Raw genomic sequence first — 23,091 nt, 5'->3', positions numbered from 1 at the left:
ATTCTTTTGGGGGTCCCCACATGAAAAGGATGAGAACCACTGGTCTAAACGTGTGTCTCTCTCTCTCTGTCTGTCTGTCTGTCTGTCTGTCTGTCTGTCTGTCTGTCTGTGTCTCTCTCTCTCTCTCTCTCTCTCTCTCCAGGCAGAGAAGTTTGTGAAGGATCAGGAGAAGCTGGACTACATCAACCCTGACATGGCCCTGGAGGAGAAGAACAAGGGGAACGAGGCCTTCCAGAAAGGTACACACACACACACACACACACACACACACACACACACACACACACACACACACACACACACACACACACTCACACACACACCCCTCAGGGCGTGTGGGGGGGTGCTCTCCATTCCGACAGTGACTTCTTATTGTCGGAGTGGCAACACTTCCATAGAGGTTAAGGTTAGGGTTAAGGTTAAGGTTAGGGATAGGGTTAGATGTCGGAATGGAGATGATACAATTAAGCCTCGGCTTTCTAGGATAAACATTCTTCAATCAATCAATCAATCAAAACGTGTAACCGGGCGTGTGATTGCAGAGAATTGAGCCATTCATTTGTATTAATGATCAGGAGAGTATTCTACAGCTGTGAACCCCTAATGACTTTAGGTAAGAAATAAGAGCCTGCACACCAACTTGCTGCTACCAAGCCTGATATTTACTAGTGGTAACCTTGGTCTGATGAAGAGATGGTAGGCTCCAAACGTTACCACTAGTACATTTTACCTGTATACTTTTGATCAGTCCAGCAGCCAGCCTAGATGGCCTTGGATGTTCCTGCCTTTAGATTAACCCCTAATGACTTTACTCATGAATAATTAATTCATGTTAACATAACTTTACTACATTAATTGTAGTCTTCTCCTTCTCCGTCCGCGGCCAGTCTCTTATTTTGAAGGCCGGAAGTAGATCGAGCTCACAATTCCTACTTGACGATGTTCAAGATTGACCCGGAACTAGTTCTGTTCCGAAACGTAAAGAATGATGGAAGATGGATGCATTCATGCTTGTGCTATTTTAGCGAGAATCCAATGCCATCCTTGGCATCAAAAGTGTTTTTTGGAGAAAATGGACTGTAAAGATGAGAAAGTCAGTTGGTTTCTATGGGATGGGATCACTATTGTGTGCACATGGATGCACCATGATGATGAATCGGCGACTTCATCCGTGCCAGGGTTTTTCCCCAGACGGTAGGTAGCCAGGCCAGCTTTACTGTATATACAGTATATTTCGCGAGTCATCCCGCGATCGGCACTAATTGAGTTAATAGAGGGTATGCGCATGCATAAAGTGAATGGCAAATCCAGTGTCAAAGTGAGTTTAACAATCTCTAACATAGTTTAATGCAGTCAGATGCATCACGTTTCTGTGTGGATGTATGGGCTGTCAAGGCCAGAAAGTAGTTTTCTGTTTGGATGTATGGGCTGTCAAGACCAGAAAGTAGTTTTCTGTTTGGATGTATGGGCTGTCAAGACCAGAAAGTAGTTTTCTGTTTGGATGTATGGGCTGTCAAGACCAGAAAGTAGTTTTCTGTTTGGATGTATGGGCTGTCAAGGCCAGAAAGTAGTTTTCTGTTTGGATGTATGGGCTGTCAAGGCCAGAAAGTAGTTTTCTGTGTGGATGTATGGGCTGTCAAGGCCAGAAAGTAGTTTTCTGTGTGGATGTATGGGCTGTCAAGGCCAGAAAGTAGATTATCCTCTATAATCAATACTTTAATTAAACGGGAGATTATCCTCTATAAGCAATACTTTCATTAAACAGGAGATTATCCTCTATAATCAATACTTTCATTAAACAGGAGATTATCCTCTATAATTATTACTTTCATTAAACAGGAGATTATCCTCTATAATCAATACTTTCATTAAACAGGAGATTATCCTCTATAATCAATACTTTCATTAAACAGGAGATTATCCTCTATAATCAATACTTTCATTAAACAGGAGATTATCCTCTGGCCATGAAGAATTACTCTGAAGCCATCAGGAGGAACCCCAAAGACGCCAAGCTGTTCAGCAACAGAGCAGCCTGTTACACCAAGCTGCTGGAGTTCCCTCTGGCTTTAAAGGTATTATCATCACTGTTACACCAAGCTGTTGGAGTTTCCTCTGGCCTTAAAGGTATTATCATCACTGTTACACCAAGCTGTTGGAGTTTCCTCTGGCTTTAAAGGTATTATTATTATCATCACTGTTACACCAAGCTGTTGGAGTTCCCTCTGGCTTTAAAGGTATTATTATTATCATCACTGTTACACCAAGCTGCTGGAGTTCCCTCTGGCTTTAAAGGTATTATTATTATCATCACTGTTACACCAAGCTGCTGGAGTTCCCTCTGGCTTTAAAGGTATTATTATTATCATCACTGTTACACCAAGCTGTTGGAGTTTCCTCTGGCTTTAAAGGTATTATTATTATCATCACTGTTACACCAAGCTGCTGGAGTTCCCTCTGGCTTTAAAGGTATTATCATCACTGTTACACCAAGCTTAAAGGTATTATCATCACTGTTACACCAAGCTTAAAGGTATTATCATCACTGTTAAACCAAGCTTAAAGGTATTATCATCACTGTTACACCAAGCTTAAAGGTATTATCATCACTGTTACACCAAGCTGCCTTAAAGGTATTATCATCACTGTTACACCAAGCTGCCTTAAAGGTATTATCATCACTGTTACACCAAGCTGCCTTAAAGGTATTATCATCACTGTTACACCAAGCTGCCTTAAAGGTATTATTATTATCATCACTGTTACACCAAGCTGCCTTAAAGGTATTATTATTATCATCACTGTTACACCAAGCTGCCTTAAAGGTATTATTATTATCATCACTGTTACACCAAGCTGCTGGAGTTCCCTCTGGCTTTAAAGGTATTATCATCACTGTTACACCAAGCTTAAAGGTATTATCATCACTGTTACACCAAGCTTAAAGGTATTATCATTACTGTTACACCAAGCTTAAAGGTATTATCATCACTGTTACACCAAGCTTAAAGGTATTATCATTACTGTTACACCAAGCTTAAAGGTATTATCATCACTGTTACACCAAGCTTAAAGGTATTATCATCACTGTTACACCAAGCTTAAAGGTATTATCATCACTGTTACACCAAGCTTAAAGGTATTATCATCACTGTTACACCAAGCTTAAAGGTATTATCATCACTGTTACACCAAGCTGTTGGAGTTCCCTCTGGCTTTAAAGGTACCAGCTCACAACGTTGCGAGGTGTTGCCTTTTATAGCACCGTTCTGAACTTTGCTGTCCCACAATAAGATAGAAACCTTTATTATCCCAAGGGGGGAAATCAGTCGCCCAGAGGTGGCAAAGCAGTTCAGTTTCAGTTTAGTTTTATTTATAGTACAGAATCACCCCTGAGGGGTCTCTGTGCACTTCACAACCCGAGGGGTCTCTGTGCACTTCACAACCCGAGGGGTCTCTGTGCACTTCACAACAGGGCAAAACAACACAGTTTTCAAATAAAATAAAAACAGTCAAACAGTATAGTCAACAACAAAAGAAAGAAAAAATAAGAAAGACAAGACAAAAATATCATATAGAAGTAAAACAACACAATGTTAAGTGTTAGAACACAATGTTAACTCTTATACCGCTTTGGACGTTCCTGTTCGCCCCAATTCTCAAGAGACCTCCGCGCCAATACGGCGCTCGTTCGTTTACCTTGTTGATGTCCTTAAGCTGATGAGGGGTCGCGCCGCCGTGTACTGTAAACACATTTTCCGCGGTGATGGTGTAAAAAATCCATTATGCGTTAACATCAACAGAGACCAATTCACTTCCTTGTTGATTTCCTCTGGCTGTAAGGCTCTGTGGCTAGTGACTGGTCTGAATGTACGGCAACACATAACAGGCAAATTCACATTCATTCTCGCATGACGCCGCCCTCTGCTGCCTGGCAGACAAAAGTGCACTATTGCAAAATCAAAAAAGAAAAAAAATGTCTATCTATCTACTATAACGTCGCAAAGGTAAGCCGCTTTTTGATGGCACCAGACCCAATAAATAAATAAATAATCTGGCAGTAGGAGAGTTAATGACCACAGGGCAGTAGGGTAATGGACTACTAGGGCAAACCATAGTGCAGGCAAAAAAGGTGGGTGTTTAGCTTGGATTTAAAAATGTTAAGGGAGTCAGCATCCCTGACAGCTTGAGGGAGAGCATTCACACACCGTGCCCCATATCATTAGGGACAGAGCATTCCAGAGATGGGGGGGGCACGGTGTGTGAATGCTCTGTCCCTAATGATATGGGGCACGGTGTGTGAATGCTCTGTCCCCAACGATATGGGGCACGTTGTGTGAATGCTCTGTCCCTAATGATATGGGGCACGTTGTGTGAATGCTCTGTCCCTAATGATATGGGGCACAGTGTGTGAATGCTCTGTCCCCAACGATATGGGGCACGGTGTGTGAATGCTCTGTCCCTAATGATATGGGGCACGGTGTGTGAATGCTCTGTCCCTAATGATATGGGGCATGGTGTGTGAATGCTCTGTCCCTAATGATATGGGGCACAGTGTGTGAATGCTCTGTCCCTAATGATATGGGGCATGGTGTGTGAATGCTCTGTCCCTAATGATATGGGGCACGGTGTGTGAATGCTCTGTCCCCAATGATATGGGGCACAGTGTGTGAATGCTCTGTCCCTAATGATATGGGGCACAGTGTGTGAATGCTCTGTCCCTAATGATATGGGGCACGGTGTGTGAATGCTCTGTCCCCAACGATATGGGGCACAGTGTGTGAATGCTCTGTCCCTAATGATATGGGGCACGGTGTGTGAATGCTCTGTCCCTAATGATATGGGGCACAGTGTGTGAATGCTCTGTCCCTAATGATATGGGGCACAGTGTGTGAATGCTCTGTCCCCAACGATATGGGGCACAGTGTGTGAATGCTCTGTCCCTAATGATATGGGGCACGGTGTGTGAATGCTCTGTCCCCAACGATATGGGGCACAGTGTGTGAATGCTCTGTCCCTAATGATATGGGGCACGGTGTGTGAATGCTCTGTCCCCAATGATATGGGGCATGGTGTGTGAATGCTCTGTCCCTAATGATATGGGGCACAGTGTGTGAATGCTCTGTCCCTAATGATATGGGGCACAGTGTGTGAATGCTCTGTCCCCAACGATATGGGGCACGGTGTGTGAATGCTCTGTCCCTAATGATATGGGGCACGGTGTGTGAATGCTCTGTCCCTAATGATATGGGGCACGGTGTGTGAATGCTCTGTCCCTAATGATATGGGGCACGGTGTGTGAATGCTCTGTCCCTAATGATATGGGGCACAGTGTGTGAATGCTCTGTCCCTAATGATATGGGGCACAGTGTGTGAATGCTCTGTCCCTAATGATATGGGGCACAGTGTGTGAATGCTCTGTCCCTAATGATATGGGGCACAGTGTGTGAATGCTCTGTCCCTAATGATATGGGGCACGGTGTGTGAATGCTCTGTCCCCAAACGGTTATTGTATCAGGTGTTGTGACTGTGAGCTGACCGGCATCTTGGGACCGTAGTGGTCTTCCTGGGATGGATGGTTGTATATTATGGGATGGAGACAGAGAAGTAGGAGAAGAGAATACATTACTTTTGTGTACAGCGAATAAACAAAGCAAAGAACAATCACCTGACCTGGCGGAGACCTGTGCACTTTCTCTAGTTTCCTGATTATCATGTGATTGCGAAATAATAAATAATTACATGTGAATAATAAATAATTACATGTGAATGTGAAATAATAAAGGTCTTTTTATGTATCTTTTCCATGTGCATCCTAGGACTGTGAAGACTGCATCGCACTGGAACCAAGCTTCAGTAAGTAACATAATGACATGATAGGAACTGTCCTCTTTATCTCTGAATAAATAACATAATGACATGATAGGAACTGTCCTCTTTATCTCTGAATAAATAACATAATGACATGATATTAACTGTCCTCTTTATCTCTGAATAAATAACATAATGACATGATAGGAACTGTCCTCTTTATCTCTGAATAAATAACATAATGACATGATATTAACTGTCCTCTTTATCTCTGAATAAATAACATAATGACATGATAGGAACTGTCCTCTTTATCTCTGAATAAATAACATAATGACATGATATTAACTGTCCTCTTTATCTCTGAATAAATAACATAATGACATGATATTAACTGTCCTCTTTATCTCTGAATAAATAACATAATGACATGATAGGAACTGTCCTCTTTATCTCTGAATAAATAACATAATGACATGATATTAACTGTCCTCTTTATCTCTGAATAAATAACATAATGACATGATAGGAACTGTCCTCTTTATCTCTGAATAAATAACATAATGACATGATATTAACTGTCCTCTTTATCTCTGAATAAATAACATAATGACATGATATTAACTGTCCTCTTTATCTCTGAATAAATAACATAATGACATGATAGGAACTGTCCTCTTTATCTCTGAATAAATAACATAATGACATGATATTAACTGTCCTCTTTATCTCTAAATAAATAACATAATGACATGATAGGAACTGTCCTCTTTATCTCTGAATAAATAACATAATGACATGATAGGAACTGTCCTCTTTATCTCTGAATAAATAACATAATGACATGATAGGAACTGTCCTCTTTATCTCTGAATAAATAACATAATGACATGATAGGAACTGTCCTCTTTATCTCTGAATAAATAACATAATGACATGATATTAACTGTCCTCTTTATCTCTAAATAAATAACATAATGACATGATAGGAACTGTCCTCTTTATCTCTGAATAAATAACATAATGACATGATAGGAACTGTCCTCTTTATCTCTGAATAAATAACATAATGACATGATATTAACTGTCCTCTTTATCTCTGAATAAATAACATAATGACATGATAGTAACCATCCTCTTTATCTCTGAATAAATAACATAATGACATGATAGTAACCGTCCTCTTTATCTCTGAATAAATAACATAATGACATGATATTAACTGTCCTCTTTATCTCTGAATAAATAACATAATGACATGATAGGAACTGTCCTCTTTATCTCTGAATAAATAACATAATGACATGATAGGAACTGTCCTCTTTATCTCTGAATAAATAACATAATGACATGATAGGAACTGTCCTCTTTATCTCTGAATAAATAACATAATGACATGATAGGAACTGTCCTCTTTATCTCTGAATAAATAACATAATGCCATGATATTAACTGTCCTCTATATCTCTGAATAAATAACATAATGACATGATATTAACTGTCCTCTTTATCTCTGAATAAATAACATAATGACATGATAGTAACCATCCTCTTTATCTCTGAATAAATAACATAATGACATGATATTAACTGTCCTCTTTATCTCTGAATAAATAACATAATGACATGATAGGAACTGTCCTCTTTATCTCTGAATAAATAACATAATGACATGATAGGAACTGTCCTCTTTATCTCTGAATAAATAACATAATGACATGATATTAACTGTCCTCTTTATCTCTAAATAAATAACATAATGACATGATAGGAACTGTCCTCTTTATCTCTGAATAAATAACATAATGACATGATAGGAACTGTCCTCTTTATCTCTGAATAAATAACATAATGACATGATAGGAACTGTCCTCTTTATCTCTGAATAAATAACATAATGACATGATAGGAACTGTCCTCTTTATCTCTGAATAAATAACATAATGACATGATATTAACTGTCCTCTTTATCTCTAAATAAATAACATAATGACATGATAGGAACTGTCCTCTTTATCTCTGAATAAATAACATAATGACATGATAGGAACTGTCCTCTTTATCTCTGAATAAATAACATAATGACATGATATTAACTGTCCTCTTTATCTCTGAATAAATAACATAATGACATGATAGTAACCATCCTCTTTATCTCTGAATAAATAACATAATGACATGATAGTAACCGTCCTCTTTATCTCTGAATAAATAACATAATGACATGATAGGAACTGTCCTCTTTATCTCTGAATAAATAACATAATGACATGATAGGAACTGTCCTCTTTATCTCTGAATAAATAACATAATGACATGATAGGAACTGTCCTCTTTATCTCTGAATAAATAACATAATGACATGATAGGAACTGTCCTCTTTATCTCTGAATAAATAACATAATGACATGATAGGAACTGTCCTCTTTATCTCTGAATAAATAACATAATGCCATGATATTAACTGTCCTCTATATCTCTGAATAAATAACATAATGACATGATATTAACTGTCCTCTTTATCTCTGAATAAATAACATAATGACATGATATTAACTGTCCTCTTTATCTCTGAATAAATAACATAATGACATGATAGGAACTGTCCTCTTTATCTCTGAATAAATAACATAATGACATGATAGGAACTGTCCTCTTTATCTCTGAATAAATAACATAATGACATGATAGGAACTGTCCTCTTTATCTCTGAATAAATAACATAATGACATGATAGGAACTGTCCTCTTTATCTCTGAATAAATAACATAATGGCATGATAGGAACTGTCCTCTTTATCTCTGAATAAATAACATAATGCCATGATATTAACTGTCCTCTATATCTCTGAATAAATAACATAATGACATGATAGAACTGTCCTCTTTATCTCTGAATAAATAACATAATGACATGATAGGAACTGTCCTCTTTATCTCTGAATAAATAACATAATGAAATGATATTAACTGTCCTCTTTATCTCTGAATAAATAACATAATGACATGATAGGAACTGTCCTCTTTATCTCTGAATAAATAACATAATGACATGATAGGAACTGTCCTCTTTATCTCTGAATAAATAACATAATGACATGATAGAACTGTCCTCTTTATCTCTGAATAAATAACATAATGACATGATAGTAACCATCCTCTTTATCTCTGAATAAATAACATAATGACATGATATTAACCGTCCTCTTTATCTCTGAATAAATAACATAATGACATGATAGGAACTGTCCTCTTTATCTCTGAATAAATAACATAATGACATGATAGGAACTGTCCTCTTTATCTCTGAATAAATAACATAATGACATGATAGTAACTGTCCTCTTTATCTCTGAATAAATAACATAATGACATGATAGGAACTGTCCTCTTTATCTCTGAATAAATAACATAATGGCATGATAGGAACTGTCCTCTTTATCTCTGAATAAATAATAGTCCGGGAAAAAAACAGTGATTTTTGGCTGAACGTGGTTTCGTCGGTAAAAGTTTTTTTCTCAACTGATTCTTGTAGCTTGGGGTCACCTCTTAAGGATTCAAGAGGATGACCAGTGATATCCATTGAGCATTTTTTATTATTAACCCCTTAATGCCTGAAACATGGGCTCCCATTGACTTTCTATACAGGAGGAAAATACCCAGAAAAATATAATTTTTCGGGGTATTTAAGGAGGATCTGAGGGGTCTAACTAGGGGTTTGTCATGATGCTGAATCCATTGCAGGCATTTGTTTTGCACAAAAAACATTCCGTGGGCTAGAAATAGCCTCAGAAAACAATACACGTATGGGTGAGTATTCATGTTAGTCGGAGGCCTTAGGGTTTTTTTTCTCGTGCTAATCAGTGTAAAAGTGCAAAACTTTGCACAGATGTAGCTCAGGGCTTGCTCTAATGATTTAGCTAGGGCGCCCGAGTCTGCGACATTCGGGGTCGCCACAGCGGCCAAATCAAGTTGGGCTCCCATCGACTTTAGTGATGAAAAGTGATGAGTCATCACTTTTCAGAGTTTTGTGGGTGTTGTGGTGACCCCGAAGGTCGCCGACCTAGCTAAATCATTAGAGCATGCCCTGAGCTACATCTGTGCAAAATTGTGCACTTTTAGACTGATTAGCACGAGAAAAAAAACCCTAAGGCCTCCGACTAACATGAATACTCACCCATACGTGTATTGTTTTCTGAGGCTATTTCTAGCCCACGGAATGTTTTTTGTGCAAAACAAATGCCTGCAATGGATTCAGCATCATGACAAACCCCTAGTTAGACCCCTCAGATCCTCCTTAAATACCCCGAAAAATAATATTTTTCTGTGTATTTTCCTCCTGTATAGAAAGTCAATGGGAGCCCATGTTTCAGGCATTAAGGGGTTAATAATAAAAAATGCTCAATGGATATCACTGGTCATCCTCTTGAATCCTTAAGAGGTGACCCCAAGCTACAAGAATCAGTTGAGAAAAAAACTTTTACAGGCGAATCCACGTTCACCCCCATTTTTCCCGGACTATAACATAATGCCATGATATTAACTTTTTCGCCGCCGTTGACAGTCCTCACCGTCATTGAAAGGGTTAATACCATGGCGCCGTTGACGGTGAGGACTGTGAATCTTACTGTATATACAGTAAAGATATTATTACTTACTTAATGTCGCTCCGGTCCCGCTCGCATCGGTAATGTCGGCGATTTGTTTACAACGCACGTTGGGCGTGCACGCGAAGTGAAGCTCCTCAATGTTAAGTCAATGGAGAGGCCCATAAAGAAACTTCATTTAAACAAAATAGCCATTTTGAGACATTTTGCAGCAGATCTAAATGTAAACAAGGCACAAGGCAGGGCGCAGCCATCTTCCCTCTTCTTGTCCCACACTGTCATGTGACTAGATGACGTAATCGTTGCCGTCAAGTGATAATCCAAAAAAACAAAAACAACCCCCTTCCAGCCCTTCAAAATAATAGCGGCGGCCTATGGAGGAAACCACGTGGCACCGAGGCACCAAGCAACCTTCAGATTAAGAGGCAGTAGATGTGTTAACTGTCCTCTATATCTCTGAATAAATAACATAATGACATGATAGAACTGTCCTCTTTATCTCTGAATAAATAACATAATGACATGATAGGAACTGTCCTCTTTATCTCTGAATAAATAACATAATGAAATGATATTAACTGTCCTCTTTATCTCTGAATAAATAACATAATGACATGATAGGAACTGTCCTCTATCTCTGAATAAATAACATAATGACATGATAGTAACTGTCCTCTTTATCTCTGAATAAATAACATAATGACATGATAGGAACTGTCCTCTTTATCTCTGAATAAATAACATAATGACATGATATTAACTGTCCTCTTTATCTCTGAATAAATAACATAATGACATGATAGGAACTGTCCTCTTTATCTCTGAATAAATAACATAATGACATGATAGTAACTGTCCTCTTTATCTCTGAATAAATAACATAATGACATGATAGGAACTGTCCTCTTTATCTCTGAATAAATAACATAATGACATGATAGGAACTGTCCTCTTTATCTCTGAATAAATAACATAATGACATGATAGGAACTGTCCTCTTTATCTCTGAATAAATAACATAATGCCATGATAGGAACTGTCCTCTTTATCTCTGAATAAATAACATAATGACATGATATTAACTGTCCTCTTTATCTCTGAATAAATAACATAATGACATGATAGGAACTGTCCTCTTTATCTCTGAATAAATAACATAATGACATGATATTAACTGTCCTCTTTATCTCTGAATAAATAACATAATGACATGATAGGAACTGTCCTCTTTATCTCTGAATAAATAACATAATGACATGATAGTAACTGTCCTCTTTATCTCTGAATAAATAACATAATGACATGATAGGAACTGTCCTCTTTATCTCTGAATAAATAACATAATGACATGATATTAACTGTCCTCTTTATCTCTGAATAAATAACATAATGACATGATAGGAACTGTCCTCTTTATCTCTGAATAAATAACATAATGCCATGATATTAACTGTCCTCTATATCTCTGAATAAATAACATAATGACATGATAGAACTGTCCTCTTTATCTCTGAATAAATAACATAATGACATGATAGGAACTGTCCTCTTTATCTCTGAATAAATAACATAATGAAATGATATTAACTGTCCTCTTTATCTCTGAATAAATAACACAATGACATGATAGGAACTGTCCTCTTTATCTCTGAATAAATAACATAATGACATGATAGGAACTGTCCTCTTTATCTCTGAATAAATAACATAATGACATGATAGAACTGTCCTCTTTATCTCTGAATAAATAACATAATGACATGATAGGAACTGTCCTCTTTATCTCTGAATAAATAACATAATGACATGATATTAACTGTCCTCTATATCTCTGAATAAATAACATAATGACATGATAGAACTGTCCTCTTTATCTCTGAATAAATAACATAATGACATGATAGGAACTGTCCTCTTTATCTCTGAATAAATAACATAATGAAATGATATTAACTGTCCTCTTTATCTCTGAATAAATAACATAATGACATGATAGGAACTGTCCTCTTTATCTCTGAATAAATAACATAATGCCATGATAGGAACTGTCCTCTTTATCTCTGAATAAATAACATAATGACATGATATTAACTGTCCTCTTTATCTCTGAATAAATAACATAATGACATGATAGGAACTGTCCTCTTTATCTCTGAATAAATAACATAATGCCATGATAGGAACTGTCCTCTTTATCTCTGAATAAATAACATAATGACATGATATTAACTGTCCTCTTTATCTCTGAATAAATAACATAATGACATGATAGGAACTGTCCTCTTTATCTCTGAATAAATAACATAATGACATGATAGGAACTGTCCTCTTTATCTCTGAATAAATAACATAATGACATGATAGTAACTGTCCTCTTTATCTCTGAATAAATAACATAATGACATGATAGGAACTGTCCTCTTTATCTCTGAATAAATAACATAATGACATGATAGGAACTGTCCTCTTTATCTCTGAATAAATAACATAATGACATGATAGGAACTGTCCTCTTTATCTCTGAATAAATAACATAATGACATGATAGTAACTGTCCTCTTTATCTCTGAATAAATAACATAATGACATGATAGGAACTGTCCTCTTTATCTCTGAATAAATAACATAATGACATGATAGAACTGTCAGCTTTATCTCTGAATAAATAACATAATGACATGATATTAACTGTCCTCTTTATCTCTGAATAAATAACATAATGACATGATAGGAACTGTCCTCTTTATCTCTGAATAAATAACATAATGACATGATATTAACTGTCCTCTTTATCTCTGAATAAATAACATAATAACATGATAGGAACTGTCCTCTTTATCTCTGAATAAATAACATAATGACATGATAGTAACTGTCCTCTTTATCTCTGAATAAATAACATAATGACATGATAGGAACTGTCCTCTTTATCTCTGAATAAATAACATAATGACATGATAGGAACTGTCCTCTTTATCTCTGAATAAATAACATAATGACATGATAGGAACTGTCCTCTTTATCTCTGAATAAATAACATAATGACATGATAGTAACCATCCTCTTTATCTCTGAATAAATAACAGAATGACATGATAGGAACTGTCCTCTTTATCTCTGAATAAATAACATAATGACATGATATTAACTGTCCTCTTTATCTCTGAATAAATAACAGAATGACATGATAGTAACCATCCTCTTTATCTCTGAATAAATAACAGAATGACATGATATTAACTGTCCTCTTTATCTCTGAATAAATAACAGAATGACATGATAGTAACCCATCCTCTTTATCTCCACATGCATAAAATAAATCATAATGACATGGTGTCCTCCATTTGCTCAGAATAAATCAAATAAAACCTAAAAACCAAAGATCTGCTATGTTTGAAATATCGTGGAAATGTGTGCAGGTCTTTGAATATATTGACCCGATTCTACAAATGCCTTCTAAAAGGTTTTTTGAAAAAAAGTTTCTATCAGTGGTTCTCAAATCTTTTCATGTCAACGGGGTTCCCATGGTCATGAAATTCCAGGAAATATTTTGAATTTTTTCCACTACTGGAAAGGTTTTGGAATTGATCAAGGGTCCTGGAAAGTCCTGGAAAAAATAGCTATGCATTGTTTTTGGTTATTGATTTTGTTAAGATGATGAAAATTGACCAACGTAACACATATTATAATTAAATATCTTTAAAACAATCATTCATTAGTGTGCAATAAGTGTTAAATGTCTTTATATTATGAATAGTACTATAATAATGTCTTGATGGCCTCTTGTATTGATTGGCCTCTTGTATTGATTGTTTAAACATGACATCATGGACCGCTATGCTGATAAGACCAGAGCTTATTGATACCTGGTGATCAATACATGTGTTATGGAGTTTGTACTTTGTAGCGGAGCCTTGTTTCTAGCTCCATCCCTGGTGGTGAAGTTACTGAAGACATGTGATGTTTGTTCCAACAGTCAAAGGTTACACACGCAAGGCAGGCGTTCTGGAAGCCATGAAAGATTTCACTAAAGCCATGGACGCCTACCAGAAAGCTCTGGACCTGGACTCCAACTCTAAGGTACTGTTATGACCTACCAGAAAGCCCTGGACCTGGACTCCAACTCTAAGGTACTGTTATGACCTACCAGAAAGCTCTGGACCTGGACTCCAACTCTAAGGTACTGTTATGACCTACCAGAAAGCCCTGGACCTGGACTCCAACTCTAAGGTACTGTTATGACCTACCAGAAAGCCCTGGACCTGGACTCCAACTCTAAGGTACTGTTATGACCTACCAGAAAGCTCTGGACCTGGACTCCAACTCTAAGGTACTGTTATGACCTACCAGAAAGCTCTGGACCTGGACTCCAACTCTAAGGTACTGTTATGACCTACCAGAAAGCTCTGGACCTGGACTCCAACTCTAAGGTACTGTTATGACCTACCAGAAAGCTCTGGACCTGGACTCCAACTCTAAGGTACTGTTATGACCTACCAGAAAGCTCTGGACCTGGACTCCAACTCTAAGGTATTGTTATGACCTACCAGAAAGCTCTGGACCTGGACTCCAACTCTAAGGTACTGTTATGACCTACCAGAAAGCTCTGGACCTGGACTCCAACTCTAAGGTACTTTTATGATCATAAATGATATGTTGTGTGTGTGTAGGGCATTCATGAATAGTGATTTTTAGTATTGTAATTATTCAACCTCAAAGTATTCGAATGGTGGAATATTCCACAGGACTGTCCAAACTGTCAAATATTAAGTAAGCAAGAGGCCAACATTGTGAAAATAGCCGCGAGGCGTAGTGAGCATGTAGATCTGCTATTCTCATAATATTTATCTGTGGAACTGAGTCACATTAAATGTAATACCTACAATTCCAAGTGCTTGTCAGGGTGGGGGTCCCCAGTTCAAAATGTTGCCTAAAATCACGCAATTTTTATTTTTATTTTTTAAACACATTTTTGGACACTGCTCCTACATATTTTGCTCTCAAATCATGCTGCGACCTGACGGTCGCTTATCTCCCGATTAGGGAGTCTTACTGGTTAGTCTATGATGATGTCATCAGGAGGCGACAGAGGGCTTGCAGATGTGTTTATTTAGCGTGTTTCCTAAACCCACCAGGCTTGAGTTAAGACCCGCCTCGCGGAAACGCCCCTCTCAATCATCATAAAGTATGAACGTTAGTGCTCTTAGTGCAAAGCAATACTGTACCTACTGTACCTACTGTACCTACTGTACTACCTACTGTACCTACTACCTACTGTACTACCTACTGTACCTACTGTACCTACTGTACCTACTGTACCTACTGTACCTACCTACCTACTGTACTACCTACTGTACCTACTGTACCTACTGTACCTACTGTACCTACTGTACCTACCTACCTACCTACTGTACTACCTACTGTACCTACTGTACCTACTGTACCTACTGTACCTACTACCTACTGTACCTACTGTACCTACTGTACCAATACTGTACCTACTGTACCTACTGTACCTACTACCTACTGTACCTACTGTACCTACTGTACCTACTGTACCTACTGTACCTACCTACCTACTGTACCTACTACCTACTGTACTACCTACTACCTACTACCTACTACCTACCGATCCATTACAATAATACATTACTGTACCTACTACCTACTGTACCTACTGTACCTACTGTACCTACCTACCTACTGTACCTACTACCTACTGTACCTACTACCTACTGTACCTACTGTACCTACTGTACCTACTGTACCTACCTACCTACTGTACCTACTGTACCTACTACCTACTGTACCTACTACCTACTGTACCTACTGTACCTACTGTACCTACTGTACCTACCTACCTACTGTACCTACTGTACCTACTACCTACTGTACCTACTGTACCTACTGTACCTACTACCTACTGTACCTACTACCTACTGTACCTACTGTACCTACTGTACCTACTGTACCTACTGTACCTACCTACCTACTGTACCTACTGTACCTACTACCTACTGTACCTACTGTACCTACCTACCTACTGTACCTACTGTACCTACTGTACCTACTGTACCTACCGACCCATTACAATAATGCATTACTGTACCTACTACCTACCGATCCATTACAATAATACATTACTGTACCTACTACCTACCGACCCATTACAATAATACATTACTGTACCTACTACCTACCGATCCATTACAATAATACAATACTGTACCTACTGTACCTACTGTACCTACTGTACCTACTACCTACCGATCCATTACAATAATACTGTACCTACTACCTACCGATCCATTACAATAATACTGTACCTACTACCTACCGACCCATTACAATAATACTGTACCTACTACCTACCGACCCATTACAATAATACTGTACCTACTACCTACCGATCCATTACAATAATACTGTACCTACTACCTACCGATCCATTACAATAATACTGTACCTACTACCTACCGATCCATTACAATAATACTGTACCTACTACCTACCGATCCATTACAATAATACTGTACCTACTACCTACCGATCCATTACAATAATACATTACTGTACCTACTACCTACCGACCCATTACAATAATACTGTACCTACTACCTACCGACCCATTACAATAATACTGTACCTACTACCTACCGATCCATTACAATAATACTGTACCTACTACCTACTGATCCATTACAATAATACTGTACCTACTACCTACTGATCCATTACAATAATACTGTACCTACTACCTACTGTACCTACTGTACCTACTACCTACTGATCCATTACAATAATACTGTACCTACTACCTACCGATCCATTACAATAATACATTACTGTACCTACTACCTACCGACCCATTACAATAATACTGTACCTACTACCTACCGATCCATTACAATAATACATTACTGTACCTACTACCTACCGACCCATTACAATAATACTGTACCTACTACCTACCGATCCATTACAATAATACATTACTGTACCTACTACCTACCGACCCATTACAATAATACATTACTGTACCTACTACCTACCGACCCATTACAATAATACATTACTGTACCTACTACCTACCGACCCATTACAATAATACATTACTGTACCTACTACCTACGATCCATTACAATAATACATTACTGTACCTACTACCTACCGACCCATTACAATAATACATTACTGTACCTACTACCTACCTCCCCATTACAATAATACATTACTGTACCTACTACCTACCGACCCATTACAATAATACATTACTGTACCTACTACCTACCGACCCATTACAATAATACTGTACCTACTACCTACCGACCCATTACAATAATACATTACTGTACCTACTACCTACCGATCCATTACAATAATACATTACTGTACCTACTACCTACCGATCCATTACAATAATACATTACTGTACCTACTACCTACCGACCCATTACAATAATACATTACTGTACCTACTACCTACCGACCCATTACAATAATACATTACTGTACCTACTACCTACCGATCCATTACAATAATACATTACTGTACCTACTACCTACCGACCCATTACAATAATACATTACTGTACCTACTACCTACCGACCCATTACAATAATACATTACTGTACCTACTACCTACCGATCCATTACAATAATACATTACTGTACCTACTACCTACCGATCCATTACAATAATACATTACTGTACCTACTACCTACCGATCCATTACAATAATACATTACTGTACCTACTACCTACCGATCCATTACAATAATACATTACTGTACCTACTACCTACCGACCCATTACAATAATACATTACTGTACCTACTACCTACCGACCCATTACAATAATACATTACTGTACCTACTACCTACCGATCCATTACAATAATACATTACTGTACCTACTACCTACCGACCCATTACAATAATACATTACTGTACCTACTACCTACCGACCCATTACAATAATACATTACTGTACCTACTACCTACCGATCCATTACAATAATACATTACTGTACCTACTACCTACCGACCCATTACAATAATACATTACTGTACCTACTACCTACCGATCCATTACAATAATACATTACTGTACCTACTACCTACCGACCCATTACAATAATACATTACTGTACCTACTACCTACCGATCCATTACAATAATACATTACTGTACCTACTACCTACCGACCCATTACAATAATACACTACTGTACCTACTACCTACCCATCCATTACAATAATACACTACTGTACCTACTACCTACCGACCCATTACAATAATACATTACTGTACCTACTACCTACCGACCCATTACAATAATACATTACTGTACCTACTACCTACCGACCCATTACAATAATACATTACTGTACCTACTACCTACCGACCCATTACAATAATACATTACTGTACCTACTACCTACCGACCCATTACAATAATACATTACTGTACCTACTACCTACCGACCCATTACAATAATACTGTACCTACTACCTACCGACCCATTACAATAATACATTACTGTACCTACTACCTACCGACCCATTACAATAATACATTACTGTACCTACTACCTACCGACCCATTACAATAATACATTACTGTACCTACTACCTACCGACCCATTACAATAATACATTACTGTACCTACTACCTACCGACCCATTACAATAATACTGTACCTACTACCTACCGACCCATTACAATAATACATTACTGTACCTACTACCTACCGATCCATTACAATAATACATTACTGTACCTACTACCTACCGATCCATTACAATAATACACACAGCTTAATACGCCCAAAGCCATATCCAAACTATAACAATCAACTGTATGTAACTGATAATCAGTAAGAGTTTTTATTTTGAGTAGTGACAAATTAATAGCTTTCTCAGTATGTTTTTCTCTTTTGCAAAGTTACAAAGTTTCCCTTAAGCACAGTAGCCTACAAAGTAATACGTTTCAGTTTTTTTTGTCTAGCACAGTTTATTTTGAGCACTGTAGTGACCAATGAATAGCTCTGCATTGTGCAAATGCAGGCTTTTCTCGGTACAAGTTTTAAGATTGTCTTCATGCCTTTAATGACTTTATCCACCCTCCATGTGTCAGGATTTCAGCCACTCCTAGAAGTTCTAGCGTTTACGCGAGGCGGGTCTTAACTCAAGCCTGGTGGGTTTAGGAAACATGCGTTTATTTATGTATGTTCTGTGATGTCATCAGGAAGCGACAGACCGCCTCTTGCAGCAGTGTGTATATACGTATGTTCTGTGATGTCATCAGGAGGCGACAGAGGGCCTCTTGCAGATGTGTTTATATGTGTATGTTCTGTGATGTCATCAGGAGGCGACAGAGGGCTTCTTGCAGCAGTGTGTATATACGTATGTTCTGTGATGTCATCAGGAGGCGACAGGCGGCCTCTTGCAGCAGTGTGTATATACGTATGTTCTGTGATGTCATCAGGAGGCGACAGGCGGCCTCTTGCAGATGTGTTTATATGTGTATGTTCTGTGATGTCATCAGGAGGCGACAGAGGGCCTCTTGCAGCAGTGTTTATATGTGTATGTTCTGTGATGTCATCAGGAGGCGACAGAGGGCCTCTTGCAGCAGTGTTTATATGTGTATGTTCTGTGATGTCATCAGGAGGCGACAGAGGGCCTCTTGCAGCAGTGTTTATATGTGTATGTTCTGTGATGTCATCAGGAGGCGACAGAGGGCCTCTTGCAGCAGTGTTTATATGTGTATGTTCTGTGATGTCATCAGGAGGCGACAGAGGGCCTCTTGCAGCAGTGTTTATATGTGTATGTTCTGTGATGTCATCAGGAGGCGACAGAGGGCCTCTTGCAGCAGTGTGTATATACGTATGTTCTGTGATGTCATCAGGAGGCGACAGAGGGCCTCTTGCAGCAGTGTTTATATGTGTATGTTCTGTGATGTCATCAGGAGGCGACAGAGGGCCTGCAGCGCTGCATGATGAGCCAGGCGTTCCGTAACGACAGCCCAGAAGACGTGAAGCGCCGAGCCATGAGCGACCCTGAGGTCCAGCAGATCATGAGTGATCCTGCTATGAGGATGATCCTGGAACAGATGCAGAAAGATCCCCAAGCACTGTCTGAGTACGTACCTTTACCCCTATCACTATCCTTCTGTTTATAACATCTATACCCTAACCTTAACCCTGCTATGAGGATGATCCTGGAACAGATGCAGAAAGACCCACAAGCACTGTCTGAGTACGTACCTTTACCCCTATCACTATCCTTCTGTTTATAACATCTATACCCTAACCTTAACCCTGCTATGAGGATGATCCTGGAACAGATGCAGAAAGACCCCCAAGCACTGTCTGAGTACGTACCTTTACCCCTATACCCTATACCTAACCTTAACCCTAACCCTGCTATGAGGATGATCCTGGAACAGATGCAGAAAGATCCCCAAGCACTGTCTGAGTACGTACCTTTACCCCTATCACTATCCTTCTGTTTATAACATCTATACCCTAACCTTAACCCTGCTATGAGGATGATCCTAGAGCAGATGCAGAAAGACCCACAAGCACTGTCTGAGTACGTACCTTTACCCCTATCACTATCCCCTATCCCTAACCCTGTCCCCTATACCTAACCCCAACCTTAACCCTAACCCTGCTATGAGGATGATCCTAGAGCAGATGCAGAAAGACCCCCAAGCACTGTCTGAGTACGTACCTTTACCCCTATCACTATCCCTCTGTTATAACCCCCTAACCCCAACCTTAACCCTGCTATGAGGATGATCCTGGAACAGATGCAGAAAGACCCTCAAGCCCTCAGCGAGTATGTACTACCCTTTACCCTATCACTCTCCCTCTGTTATACCCCCTATACCCATCCCCTAACCCTGCTATGAGGATGATCCTAGAGCAGATGCAGAAAGATCCCCAGGCACTGAGCGAGTATGTTCTGTTTATATCCCTATCCCTGTCCCCTATACCTAACCTTAACCTTAAGGTTAGGTATAGGGGTCCTTGGTAAGGGGTCCTTGGCTTGAAAACGTTGAAGACCCCTGGTCTAGATTGTAACCCCTCTCCTCTCCTCTCCTCTCCTCAGTCATCTAAAGAATCCAGTGATCGCGCAGAAGATCCAGAAGTTGATGGACGTTGGACTGATAGCCATCCGATGATGAGGAGACCCTCATAATGTCATACTGTACGCTTCTCTTTTCTTTGTTTCTTTTTCAGTCTGCTAAACTTTTTACATTTTAAGATTCTCTTGGTCTTTGTCTCCTCCATCTCTGTGTATCCAACGCCGCCGACGCTGTCTTTCTTTCTTTCTTTTTCTGAAGGGAAACCAAACGAACTGATCTGTAGATCCTCCACATGTTATTCTGTACAATGAAAACACAGTGGTGCTTTGCTAGAGGTCTGTGGTCGTGGAGTTGTGGTCTTTTAACGGCGTCCCAACGCAGCACGTTGGGGGAGATATCTTCAAGAGGTTGCTCAGTTGATTTAGGATCTCGTAGGAAAGATCATCTAAAAGGATCTCTTTTGACCGCGCATCGTACGCTGGTCAATGACCAGACCTATTTTGGAACATCGATCTCTAATTCTCCTTTTGCACAAAGTAGTGCATTGCAAGATAGAGGGCGCCAGATACCCTACCACTACTTCTGTTCCACAGAGCATTGATTCTAGTCATTTTCTCCATTAGATTTCTTTTCACTTTTTTCAACTTTTATTACTTGGGATGGTAAAAAGATGAGGCAGACAAATAAAATGTATTTTGACAAGTAATAAAAGTTGAAAAAAAGTGAAAAGAAAGCACTTTAATCTAACGGAGAAAACAACTAGAATCAATGCTCTGTGGATGAACAGGAAGTAGTGGTAGGGTGTGACTCAAAGGGATCTGGCGCCCTCTATCTTGCATTGCACTGCTTTGTGCAAAAGGAGAAGCAACTATTGAAGATTTCTCGCTAATGTTTTCCGTTGCGGTCATGGCCACGACCGCATGACCCCATGACCCCACACCTCTAGCGTAAGTGCAGTTCTGCTTCAACGTGTAAAAGATGCAAAGCATAAAAGTGAAATAAAAGTTGAATTCTCCATCGAGGCTCTGGGAGTTCAGTGAATGAAAAACATCACGTGTTGCTTTGAACCAACAAGGAGAATGTTGTGTTGTCTGTTTGTCATATCATGCAAGGAAGAAGACAAAATCATTAACCCATTTAGGCCTAGGATTTTTTAATGCTTTAGCTATTGAAATATAGCAGATCTACAGGCGAGCTTGTAGATCTGCTATTTTTGAAAAGTCGTGAAAATGTGTGAAAATCTTTTTTAAGCGAACGTTTGTAACTCAAATTTTTCTTCTGGGGGGTCCCTGGAACTAAATATTTTGAGACGGGGGTCCGTGGCCAAATAAATATCAGTTTGGGGGTCCTTGACATGAAAAGGTTTGAGAACCACTGACATAGTAGTCTCTCAAGAACAGACTAACTGAGCTCCAGTTGAGTGAAAAGGACCTTTTCTTTGACGATGGCTGGCCAGATTGCTGACATAGAAACATATATATCTATTTTTTTTTTAAACCATAGAAGTTTTTAAAAAAAACCTTAGAAGGATTCAAAAGACATTTATAGAATCGGGCCAAAATTCAAATTTTCACGAT

At 38.7% G+C, this 23,091-nt stretch overlaps 1 protein-coding gene across 1 annotated transcript in view; it reads left to right on the top strand.

The window, feature by feature from the left end:
* Nucleotides 1-22,529, top strand: part of LOC308304301 (stress-induced-phosphoprotein 1-like) — a 46,199-nt gene extending 23,670 nt beyond the window's left edge. Inside the window, exons 9-14 of the mRNA XM_080748878.1 lie at nt 143-239; nt 1,951-2,075; nt 5,820-5,856; nt 14,394-14,497; nt 20,390-20,562; nt 21,538-22,529. Coding sequence (XP_080605004.1) covers nt 143-239; nt 1,951-2,075; nt 5,820-5,856; nt 14,394-14,497; nt 20,390-20,562; nt 21,538-21,610 — 609 coding nt within the window. The 3' untranslated portion in view covers nt 21,611-22,529. The remainder of the gene's footprint in view (nt 1-142; nt 240-1,950; nt 2,076-5,819; nt 5,857-14,393; nt 14,498-20,389; nt 20,563-21,537) is intronic.
* Nucleotides 22,530-23,091: the final 562 nt, after the last annotated feature.

The sequence above is a fragment of the Nannobrachium achirus genome, assembly GCF_963921795.1.
Source record: "Nannobrachium achirus genome assembly, chromosome: 19".
Classification (NCBI taxonomy): domain Eukaryota; kingdom Metazoa; phylum Chordata; class Actinopteri; order Myctophiformes; family Myctophidae; genus Nannobrachium; species Nannobrachium achirus.
This window is presented reverse-complemented; position numbering and strand designations above follow the sequence as displayed.